Here is a 12,978-nt window from a genome sequence, read left to right as displayed (position 1 = left end):
ATTAGCATATTTTCCTATCAAAATTTATTTAATCGCTCCTAATTTGTCAAGATTTTCATAAAAATGTAAAATTAAAATAGTGTTAAACCTCCTCAATACGTGCGGTTCAATAAATTAAAATTCTTAACACAACGCTGTCTTCAAATTATGTTCTGTCTGTTATTGTACTATATCGAATTAACATATAGTTTTTTAATATTTGAATTTTAAAGTTCGTTTTCTTTCTTTTCTAGAATTTCCACGGTAAAACATATTGTACGTTTAAACCTTTCAATCAAAGTTTTTTCGAAAACAGACATTTCGTTTTTGAATGATAAGATTTCGATGGCACTCAATCGAGAAAACTGCTGATTTTCCTTCAACAAAATAAATTGTAAGAAAACATTATTTTTTATCAATTTAAAAAAATCTTTTTTTAATGTTCTTACCGCAGAGACAGTGAGCTTTTTAGTAACGGAATGTTTTTGCAATTATCACAACAAATTCTAAATTACGTAGTTGTGATAAAAAAAACTGTCAATAGCTGATTTGATAAACCAAATTATGAACACAATATGTAACTTTCACTTTTTTAACATGGGACTTTTTAGAATCAGTTTTTCAACGGCCAAGACATCAGCTTATCAGCTTATAGAACACTCTACAAAAACAAAAAATGTCGTTTATTTTGTTTTATATGTGAAAATAATTCCCTTTATTACAAATATTCAGATTTTTATATATTTTTTTAAAAGCTGGCAAAAATTCGGAACATTATTTTGCAAATTTTAAATTGTTTTTGTTAAGTTGTGACTTTCTTGACATAGTGAATTGGTGTGGATCATTGAGAAGCTTTCAGGCACTGAGTGGGTAAATTTTCACAAATGTTAAATTTTTGCTTGTATTTTCTATATCAAAATGGCGAAACTTATTTTTTTGCTCAAGGAGTGTATTTTCAAAAAAGGTTAAAATATATACGGTTTTGTGAGAAATTGTTAAAATGCGGAAAACGTTGGTAGAATTCATTACTTTTATCTATTTTTCAGGATATCAACTCTCAACATATCAAGGTATTGAGTCGGTAGAGTTTTTAATACGCCGCTCTTTTCTCGCCATTCTTCGCATAGCAATATTGACGAGAATAGAGTAAGTGAAAAATTGTACAATCCCAACCCGTTCCGTCACAGGGTTTGATATTTTCGTAGTATTTATCGGCTGCTAGCGTCATTTCATTGATAAGTTCAGCAACTGTTGTTACTAGAACAAAAGTTGACTAAATTTTGGTTCTTTCACATTATACCCCGAAATTATAGTCCCCCATTATGGTATAATTACCATGCTTGGGGGGGGGGGGGTATACGTTATCTGACCACTGGGGGGGGGCTATAATTTCAGATCGCAACAATTGTAATGGAAACGAGTGGTTAAAAACTGCGACACGGTTTTTATCGTCCTCTTGAAGTTTTCGCACAGTTCTGATAACCAAGAATTTATCTCTGTCAAACTGAATGACAGAAAATACATCAACACGTGGAAACAAAAGGCGAAAAATGGTCCTAACTGCTTTCGATGACACACGTTACTGCTGCGTTTGGATCGTAAATTTCCACATCAATCCTGACTGTGTGACCAGCGTATACATCCGAAATGAAACTCCGAGGTGCCCAATTGTCTCTGAAAAACTGTTGCGAAGTGTGCTGGATGCCCTTGAAGCTAAAACTGACTTCAAGGGGCAGTCTTGTGTCGTTTGGGTTATACGGTGAGTTGAGAAACTGAAGATCAAACAATTTTAGGAATCGAAATGTCATTGATCCTTGGTTATCGTCTGCAAGAAGTGTTCCTTCTTCACAGTCGTCGACCGTTTTCCATTTTTCCTCTAATGATCTCTGAAAAAATTTTATAACTTTATTGCATCAGAGTAACTGCGAGCTCGTTATGTTGATTTAGTATTGACCCTTTTATGGTGAGAGTGAAGCTGGGGTTATTTTGGGGTTGCGACACCAAAGACTCTTGATTGATGTAACCCTGTGCTCTTCACAGAGCCAATTAGCCCAAATTGCAAGAATATTAAAATGCTACCTGCTTAGAAGAAGCCTATCATTTCTAGCTCCAATTTATGATCACAAGTTACTTTATTTTATTACTCTAATATGGTGCAATAAATTTTCTCATTAATTTAATCTGATAATAATTTTGATGCAAATACAAACGCAAAAATTATTTAATGAACCAAAACATTTCTTTCTACAATTTATGGTGTCAGATCGATCAATTTTTCTCCTATTTAATAGTACCAAACAACGCATACAGGTTCCATTTAACTCAACTTTCCAGCATCTGGGGTAGATTGGATGTTTTTTGTTAAGAAACCCATTTGATCAATGGCAATTAAAGAACTGACTACAAAAAAGAAAAAAAGAACATTGCCAACAATTTTGCTATATCGCTGAAAAACCTCAACAGCGCAGAACAGTTTTCTGTTATTAACGTAACGCAAACAATTTAGCTGGTTGTTTTCAAGTTTATGTCTTTTTCTGAAAGAAGAGTATCTTATTTTATTATTATAGACAATTGTTGCATATCCTAAAGTCATCTTAGCATTTACCAAAACAATTGTTCTAAGTAAAAAATTTGCATATTGAAGTAAATTTCTTCTGCAGAGCAAGCTAGGTTTCTTTTTGCGGAAATGAAACCTGTACCTCATTTTGTTTGCGAGAATAGAAATAGAATCATCGCAAACTTTTAAATAGAATCATCGCAAACTTTCGCAATGTATGAATTAGCACATTTAAGTGACTAGCGAAATTATTTGGAATACTTGAACAAATAAAAGTCAAAAACATTTTGATTAGGAAAAAAGTCACACTCATTGCACAAAAATAAACCTTGACAACGGTCTGCAATGATGAACTGGCCGCGAAAGCGACCAAGAAATCTAAATGTTCACTTAATTTATAATAAAAGAACTAAGTAGGACAAGTTATGAATTACAATTCAAAGAGTTTTGATTGACAAAAGAAACACACTTGACCCAGAAACCTATAGCATTGGACTTGGAGAACCATTTAGTAAGTAAAATGCTATAAAAAAAACTGGGAAAGCAGTAAAAAAAGTTGAAGCCCAAATTTATGCCTGTAAATAAAATACCACCACCGAAAAACCTCTTTTTTCACACCGTTACGCTGCAAATCCACTCGGTATTTTTACTTAACATCTTGTTTCAGTGGGACCAAACTCACTACTTATTTTTGAGTTCAAAAATCATGAAAATGGTTAAACTTAAAATAAAAAGAGCCTTCCAACAAAAAAATATTTTGGCGTACCTTTTTTGACAAATACCATACTCCCTATTATCATTACAAAAAGTACATAAATAGAAAGCAATATTGCGTTACCAAATCGTATATAAAATCATTTCAAAAACATTTCTATGATGTAATTTCTATAACGGTTATTTTGTTAGAGCGGACATTTTTCAATTTTTTGCCATAAACCACAAGCTTCAATTAAAACAAGTTGTGCATCTTCTGTATATTGTTTTGCTTAACAAATACAATCGGGGTATGACTTTGGTTGGTTTAACAAATCCAGTGAGATTTCATAATTGAGTTACTGGCACTGTTGACGTTTTGTAGCCACTTTTTTCCCAAAATTGACAAATTTGGGAAAAAAAAACAATCTGATGACGCATCACTGATCTTGACTCTTTTCTTTGAGAACGATACTTCTATTTGAAAAAGTTTAGAAAAAAATGAATCAGTAAATCACGCAAACTCAAAAACTAAAGAAACTTCTGTAGATATTTGCTTCAAAAACTCAACAACAGCAGCTATTTGGTTACTTTTGCCTTCAATCGTGTTTTCCCCTTATTTTTTCGGAGATTTTGTAGCTTAGAACCGCAGAAATTATTTTTTGATTACTTCTTTTTTATTACATTTAGTTCAGATATTTTATCAACACCGGGCAGCTCGCAATAATTCAAGGTGAAATATTGTTCAAATATTGAAGTTGTATAATTTGGTGTGCTGAGCCATTTGACAGTAATTACAAAACTTGATAACATCATTTTTAAAACATCAAAGATATGAAAGTTGTGACCTACTCCATAGACCTCGCATGAGAACTTCATATTGCAATCGTCTTCACTCAACACGTGTAGCCGAATCATTTCATCAGTCAGATAAGTTGGCTTCATCATATCAATTATCAGCGACGCGTTTTCCAGCCCACATTCGATTCGCCACATGAAAGTAGGGTTCGTTGCGTTTGCTGGAGGCTCAGTACTGATCCGAATGCTGTCTGTGATGTTGGTCTGTAGGGTGCAGTTCTCGGTTGTAGGGTTCAGAGTGAACAGCCGGTCTTCGTCAAAATCACGCTGCATTAGGGCCACCACTGGGTCCGTAGCTGTGATTAAAAAGGAACAGAATTAGTTTTTGAAATCGTATATGTCAACGTATAGTGGTTGTCCTGAAATCAAATTACATGAAAATGTTGCGATAATTTATAAAATTGTTTCCGGAAATTCCGCGTCTAGCTTGATCAATCTAACATTCCTATACAATTTGAAGTGAAATCAACCTAAGGGATATCATTATGACAATAAAACTTATTGTCTTAAAATCTAAAAAAATTCATTGAAATTTATAACTTTTCTGTTAGAACTTTCCACATTGCGATACGCGAACCGGGCCAACTCTGATCACAGCAAATTAGTCAGCGCAAAAGTGGTAAGCGCGGCCAGCGACTGATTCTGGAAGCTACTCTACGGTCTGTATAGTCTGAACAGAGCCCTTTTCAGAACCCGTACAGTCTGATCAGTACCCATCTCAGAGTCTGGATATTCTGTACAGAATCAAGAGGTCCAGCCGTAAGAAACAGCTAGTCTTCTGAAGAGGAGGTGTTCGCTGCTGTAGAGATTTATTTTTCAAAAATTTGCAATTTTAGCTGTCAAGAACTCGCCAGAGACTGATATTGTTTTGTTTTGTTGAGTGGAGCATTTTCATGTGTTAAGAATTAACAAGCAGGTTCGCCAAGGTGCTTCGCACAAAATGTTACGACCCCACTCATACACATCCTTGGCTTGCGTCTGCTAACGAAGTAGAGATAGAAAACATTCAACTTGAAAAGAGTAATGAATTCCAAAGGATACTTGATTCTCAAATATTGACAGACGCGAGTAACAGTTAGGTAATTTTTTCATTTCACTAGCGTGACAGTAATTGCACGAAGCAAAACATTTGGCCAGAGAAATAACTCCCTTTCACAGCAGTCATTGTTAAACAGCAGCCAATTCCAAATGAAAGACAAAAAAAAACAAAAAATATCAAGACATACGCAAAAAAGGCGAGATTCAAAAAATTAATAAAATTGTTCGAAACAAAATGGTCTCGCAGTAAAGAGAAAATAAAACAGTACATGAATTGGATCAAAAAACGTCATTCAAAAGCCTATGAGCTCTGTTGGTTTTCTAACTGATATTTGTATTACTGATTCAAAACGCAACAATAACGAAAAACTCGGTTACCTGAAAATCAAGGAAAAAATGAACATCAGTTACTGAAAAACTCAAAATTGAACAAAAATTATCGACGCCAGAAAACCGTTGGATGAAGATTAAGCCAAATAAAGGAATCAATTACTTCTTGCTTGAAATCTGATGGCAGCTGTCTCTGATCAGACTAAATTACAAGTCGGCGAAAAGTTATATTCTCTAGTTATATTTAATAGGTAGTTGTTGAAGTCATTTTTTTATGTGACGAAATTCATGCCTGTTCTAAAACTTTATCCTGAAATTTAACAAAACTAAACAAATATTCAATACAGAAACAACTCAGCTCACGGAAATGTTTTAGCGGCGATGTAGTAAAATCACCAAAATAATGGCTTATTGATTTGTTACCGCTTAATCAGATGACTAAAACATACATCGAGGAAATTCATCAGGAAAAATTTAAAATAGCATGTAAGTCCTGAATTTTAACTTATTTCGAGAGTTATTTTTTGTTAAAATTAGCAGAGTTAATCACATCATGTTGACAGAGTTTCTAACTTTTCTCACAAAGTAAAATCACAAAACAGCATTGTTAGAAGCCTCGGGAAACAAAACAAAGTAAGGAACAAAATTAGGTTTTAGACAAGTTTGGCGGAAGATTAATGGTACCCAAACAACAACACCTATTTTGTTTCATTAGAACGATAGAAAGGAACAAAGATTGGTTCCGAATCTTCACTACACTAAACTGTAAAATAGAAAGAAATACCAGGGCATATGAATAACATCAAGTTAACGCAAGATTTAAAGAAAATTACAACCAATTTTTGAGAATAAATTTTCCCTTAAAATATGGCAAGTAATAAACCGAAAAACTTAATTGAAATACAAATTCCACATTGTAGAGCCCTGTTATTTAGCTTGAAATCTGTTTTAAAGAGAGACGGAAAAATTAGCAATTAAGTTCACAATTTTTTCAACTAACAGATAGTATCAAGGTAAAAAACCGTTAGAAGATAACTTAAATCTTTTTTTAAAAAAAAAACAATTTCATTTCGTTTTAAATTATCCGAGACCTGTCATTAATGAGATTAAGCTACAAATCGACAAAAATAAAGACAAAAAAGGTCAAAATTAAACACACTATTTTTTTTAAAAAAAAAATAAGTCATAAGACTTTAACCAGCAATAAAATCCATTTATTGCTTAATTTAGTCTTTGTTAGATAATCAATGGAGGCCTTCCAGTAACGACACTAAGACATCAGAATAGTATAAGATCATCAAAGAATCTAATTTTTTTGCGCACGCACTTTCTCAAAGCCAAAAAGCGCGTTTAACCAAAACATGAATTAAATTTTCTTAGATGAAAGTAATAGTATTATAAACGTAGGGAGACCTGCTGATGATGAAACTATGTGATAAATCAAATAGAATAAAACATGCATATCTCAATTATTCAATATAATTGGAAACTAATATTTAAATTGAAAAAGATCATTGTCACCCTTATAATTGAATCCACTACTACAATATAGCAACTCTGACAAATTTAGCAAACGAATCAAAAGAAAAACGTTAGAGCAGAAGATAAGTTGTAGCACTTAAAAATTTTAGACAAAGGATTCTAAAAAAGGGTTTTTTCAAACTTTTTTCGCTTGAGTTCTAGAAATTTTGCTTGAAATCAGTTTTATGCTTGACTTCCGAGGGTTCTGATTTAATTTGAACTCAATCTCTTGTTACAATTAAATCTCTCATTGACATCAGTGCGTAGCAAAAATCTGAACAGAATTCAACAAAACAATTTTCCCATTATAATTTAAACTCTTTAGATTGTTTTCAGTCAGAAATAGTACCCTCTCTATCGCACCTTCACTATTTTGAATACGTGATAAAATTTTCGGAAAAATTTGAAAGAGATCAAAAATGACACTGATATAAAAAAAGTGTGTCAATTCAACCTATATCATCAAAATGCAAATTCCAAATTGTTTGAGTAGATAGAGGATGCATGTTTAGACCTCGTATTATTTTATAAATAATGTCTCAGTGGGCATTGGGGCAAAGCTCTTGATAACAATTTGCAGTTTTGGCCACCAAAAAATGATTTGTTTCTCTTGTTTATGAAAACAGGACAAATTGTCAGCAAAATCTGTCAAAGTTTTGCAAAATTAGCAAAGGTTTCAAAATAGAGAGCAGAAAAAGTGAAAATCAGCCTCAATAATATTCACGACAATTTTCAAACCCAGATTTTTGAATTTTCTTTTAATTACATACAATTTTTACGCATGACAGGCTTTCTAACGATACCACTCACAATGCTCTAGGATTTTTAAAAGGATCGGCCAAAAATGCCAGAGAACAAATACACCCGCAATTGAGCACAAAGCAGGTCGAAACAATAATTTTTACTAATTTTATCGAAAAACATCTAAACAGCGTAACATTTGTTGTTCTGAAAAGAATTTCATTAAATTGTAGGTCACGGCTGCTTCAACTTTGAAATTTGTTAGTCTGGGTACCCTCAGTGCCCAACCCAATTATATCTGATATCCACTCTACGCGACTCAAGTTCGTCTGATCAGAGTCGACTTTGTTGCAAAGTTGATCTGGTACCTCCTATGCCCAACCCAGATGTTTCAGAACACATCCTTCTTGGGTTGCACGCCTCAGTTTGGTTTCTCTTTAGGAAAAATTTCTTAGAAAACTTTTTGAGAAAACATTTTAGAAAAAATTGCTGCGTATTGTATGCGATAACTAAAGAAATTTAATGCAAGAGTGAAAAAGAAAAAGTGCAGTGAGATAATCCACCTATAGCAATTAATTGCAAACAAAAATACATACAAAAGAAAGGAGAAGTGCTATCCCGGACTGAACGCCAAGTCAATTTCAGTACTAGGCAAGTCTAAATCCAAGTCTTATTTAGGTTTACAGTACTGGGCAAGTCTAAATACAAGTCTTACAAGTCTGCCAAGTCTTAACCAAGACTTGGATAACACTTGGAAGTTGATTCCCAAGTCAAAACCAACTTTTCAAAAAAATTCGAGTGAAATTTTCGAATTCAAAAAAATTTCGCAACGTGCCACGATTTTGGCATTACTTTTTGGCCACTTTCCCGGGGTGCTAGAAAATGATGCCGGGGGCATACCAAGTTGATTATTGGGTGATATTAGCACCCCGGGAGGGTCTATTGAGGGTATTTCAGGTGTTTTGGGCCGTTTTCAGCCATTTTTCAGCCGTTTGGAGCCGAATTTTAGCCGAAAATCAACATATATATATTTCAGATCTTGAAATGTCTGGGTATTCGAATCGAGGAAAAGTTATGAAGAAGACTGTGACGGTTCCCATGCTGTCAAGGGGCCCAGTTTTACAAAGTCGTGGAAACCTGCTCGATAGTAGTGGGAATGGTCAAAATGGTCTGCCACGAAATGGTCAAAATGGGGACGAAAATGGGCATATGGCAGTGCCGATGTCAGGATTGTCAGAAGAGCCAATCCTGCCCTCTGTTAGTTTAGCAATGTATTATGGGCATACCAGGCATGCCATGGGCATACCACGGTATATTTTGGTGGCATATTGGTTGGCATATTGGCTGGCATACGGGCATTTCGGCTATATTTTGTGGTCAAATTACACAGTGCTCACTACCTAATTTCTCATCAACCAGTGATCCAAATTTAATGTGCCATATATAGTTTTAAAGCTTAGATAAAAGCGGTCTCAATGAGCTATGTCTCGTTTAATTTGACCCAAAATTGATGGAGTTATTAAAGATCTGGCGTTGTGACACCCGAAAATCTGAGGTATGCCCGGTGGCCCATCGTTAATAACTTTTTATTGAGTGATCCGATCTGGATGATTTTTTGATATGAGTAAGCCTATTATCTGCTCTAACAAACAATATATGTGCGAGCTTGATTGGTATCATTTTCGCGGAGATATTAATGATCGAGCTCGAGGTACCTCGTGTGTAGGTAGGTCGATTTAGGCGGTGCTCAGTACCTAATTTCTCATCAACCAGTGATCCAAATTTAATGTGCTATATATAGTTTTAAAGCTTAGATAATAACGGTCTCAATGAGCTATGTCCCGTTTAATTTGACCCAAAATTGATGGAGTTATTAAAGATCTGGCGTTGTGACACCCGGAAATCTGAGGTAAGCCCGATGGGCCATCGTTTATAACTTTTTATTGAGTGATTCGATCTGGATGATTTTTTGATATGAGTAAGCTTATTATCTGCTCTAACAAACAATATATGTGCGAGCTTGATTGATATCATTTTCGCGGAGATATTAATGATCGAGCGCGAGGTGCTTTGTCTTGATATGGAGCTCCATCAAACCCCAACCCCATCACCACATCAACCCCCCCCCCACATCAACACCCCCAACATCCCAACATAACACCCCCCACACCCAACTCATGTGTGCTAACTAATTTAATAGGTCTCAACTAGTTGCGTACTAATTTCACTCAAAAAAAAATGAACGAGCGCAAGGTAACATGGGTCGACTTGGGTCAACTTGCCTTCTACTCGCAGGCCGGTTTTTCGCGAGCTACTGACTCAAATTAAGAGTCAAATATATGGTTATAAAGCTCAGTTCAAGGCGGTTCTAATGCGCCATGTCTGGTTCCGATTGGTTCAGTATTTTGGTAAATATTCATGATTTCAGACTCTGTACCCCGAAAAAATGGGTCATGCCGAGTGCTCGTTCGTTAATAACTTTTTGTTGAGTTAATGTTTTTGGCTCAAAATTTGATATGAGTGAGCTCATTATGTGTGCTAACTAAATTAATAGGTCGCAAACCGTTGCGTTCCAATTTCACGAAAAAAAAATGAACGAGCGCAAGGTAACATGGGTCGACTTGGATCAACTTGCCCTCTACTCGCAGGCCGGTCTTTCGCGAACCACTGACTCAAATTAAAAGTCATAGATATGGTTATAAAGCTCATTTCAAGGCGGTTCTAATGCGCCATGTGTGGTTCCGATTGGTTTTGTATTTTGGTAAATATTCATGATTTCAGACTCTGTACCCGGAAAAAATTGGTCATGCCGAGTGCTCGTTCGTTAATAAATTTTTGTTGAGTGAATGTTTTTGGCTCAAAATTTGATATGAGTGAGCTCATTATGTTTGCTAACTAAATTAATAGGTCGCAAACCGTTGCGTTCCAATTTCACGAAAAAAAAAATGAACGAGCGCAAGGTAACATGGGTCGACTTGGATCAACTTGCCCTCTACTCGCAGGCCGGTCTTTCGCGAACCACTGACTCAAATTAAAAGTCATAGATATGGTTATAAAGCTCATTTCAAGGCGGTTCTAATGCGCCATGTCTGGTTCCGATTGGTTCAGTATGTTGGTAAATATTCATGATTTCAAACTCTGTACCCCGAAAAAATGGGTCATGCCAAGTGCTCGTTCGTTAATAACTTTTTGTTGAGTGAATGTTTTTGGCTCAAAATTTGATATGAGTGAGCTCATTATGTGTGCTAACTAAATTAATAGGTCGCAAACCGTTGCGTTTCAATTTCACGAAAAAAAAAATGAACGAGCGCAAGGTAACATGGGTCGACTTGGATCAACTTGCCCTCTACTCGCAGGCCGGTCTTTCGCGAAACACTGACTCATATTAAAAGTCATATATATGGTTATAAAGCTCATTTTAAGGCGGTTCTAATGCGCCATGTCTGGTTCCGATTGGTTTTGTATTTTGGTAAATATTCATGATTTCAGACTCTGTACCCGGAAAAAATTGGTCATGCCGAGTGCTCGTTCGTTAATAAATTTTTGTTGAGTGAATGTTTTTGGCTCAAAATTTGATATGAGTGAGCTCATTATGTGTGCTAACTAAATTAATAGGTCGCAAACCGTTGCGTTCCAATTTCACGAAAAAAAAATGAACGAGCGCAAGGTAACATGGGTCGACTTGGATCAACTTGCCCTCTACTCGCAGGCCGGTCTTTCGCGAAACACTGACTCATATTAAAAGTCATATATATGGTTATAAAGCTCATCTCAATGCGGTTCTAATGCGCCATGTCTGGTTTCGATTGGTTTAGTATTTTGGTAAATATTCATGATTTCAGACTCTGTACCCGGAAAAAATTGGTCATGCCGAGTGCTCGTTCGTTAATAACTTTTTGTTGAGTGAATGTTTTTGGCTCAAAATTTGATATGAGTGAGCTCATTATGTGTGCTAACTAAATTAATAGGTCGCAAACCGTTGCATTCCAATTTCACGAAAAAAAATGAACGAGCGCAAGGTAACATGGGTCGACTTGGATCAACTTGCCCTCTACTCGCAGGCCGGTCTTTCGCGAACCACTGACTCAAATTAAAAGTCATAGATATGGTTATAAAGCTCATTTCAAGGCGGTTCTAATGCGCCATGTCTGGTTCCGATTGATTCAGTATGTTGGTAAATATTCATGATTTCAGACTCTGTACCCCGAAAAAATGGGTCATGCCAAGTGCTCGTTCGTTAATAACTTTTTGTTGAGTGAATGTTTTTGGCTCGAAATTTGATATGAGTGAGCTCATTATGTGTGCTAACTAAATTAATAGGTCGCAAACCTTTGCGTTTCAATTTCACGAAAAAAAAATGAACGAGCGCAAGGTAACATGGGTCGACTTGGATCAACTTGCCCTCTACTCGCAGGCCGGTCTTTCGCGAAACACTGACTCATATTAAAAGTCATATATATGGTTATAAAGCTCATTTTAAGGCGGTTCTAATGCGCCATGTCTGATTCCGATTGGTTTTGTATTTTGGTAAATATTCATGATTTCAGGCATTGTACCCGGAAAAAATTGGTCATGCCGAGTGCTCGTTCGTTAATAAATTTTTGTTGAGTGAATGTTTTTTGGCTCAAAATTTGATATGACTGAGCTCATTATATGTGTTAACTAAATTAATAGGTCGCAAACCGTTGCGTTCCAATTTCACGAAAAAAAAAAATGAACGAGCGCAAGGTAACATGGGTCGACTTGGATCAACTTGCCCTCTACTCGCAGGCCGGTCTTTCGCGAACCACTGACTCAAATTAAAAGTCATAGATATGGTTATAAAGCTCATTTTAAGGCGGTTCTAATGCGCCATGTCTGGTTCCGATTGGTTACGTATGTTGGTAAATATTCATGATTCAAACTCTGTACCCCGAAAAAATGGGTCATGCCAAGTGCTCGTTCGTTAATAACTTTTTGTTGAGTGAATGTTTTTTGCTCGAAATTTGATATGAGTGAGCTCATTATGTGTGCTAACTAAATTAATAGGTCGCAAACCGTTGCGTTCTAATTTCATGATAAAATTTATGAGCGAGCACATGGTAACATGGGTAGACCGGTATTTCGCGAATCACTGATTCTTAATTAATCAGGGGCGTGATCCATCCAATGGATGGAGCTGTGAGCCCCCACTATAAAGATACAGCATCGTATGTGAACTTACCGCAAAAATACATGCTCATAGCAGCGCCAAAGTCAAGGCACTATAACTCTAATTATAG

General features: G+C 35.7%; 1 protein-coding gene across 1 annotated transcript; it reads right to left on the bottom strand.

The window, feature by feature from the left end:
- Positions 1-1,535: 1,535 nt before the first annotated feature.
- LOC142356188 (uncharacterized) lies at positions 1,536-4,360 on the bottom strand. Its single transcript, XM_075408145.1, has 2 exons — positions 4,082-4,360; positions 1,536-1,865 (listed from the first exon to the last, which is right to left on the bottom strand). Exons 1-2 carry the CDS (start codon positions 4,358-4,360, stop codon positions 1,536-1,538), a joined length of 609 nt encoding a protein of 202 aa, XP_075264260.1.
- Positions 4,361-12,978: the final 8,618 nt, after the last annotated feature.

Source organism: Convolutriloba macropyga, unplaced genomic scaffold (genome assembly GCF_964194025.1).
Source record: "Convolutriloba macropyga unplaced genomic scaffold, txConMacr16.3 SCAFFOLD_6081, whole genome shotgun sequence".
NCBI lineage: Eukaryota > Metazoa > Xenacoelomorpha > Acoela > Convolutidae > Convolutriloba > Convolutriloba macropyga.
The sequence above is the reverse complement of the archived record's forward strand: the minus strand, read 5'-3'. Positions and strand labels throughout refer to the sequence as shown.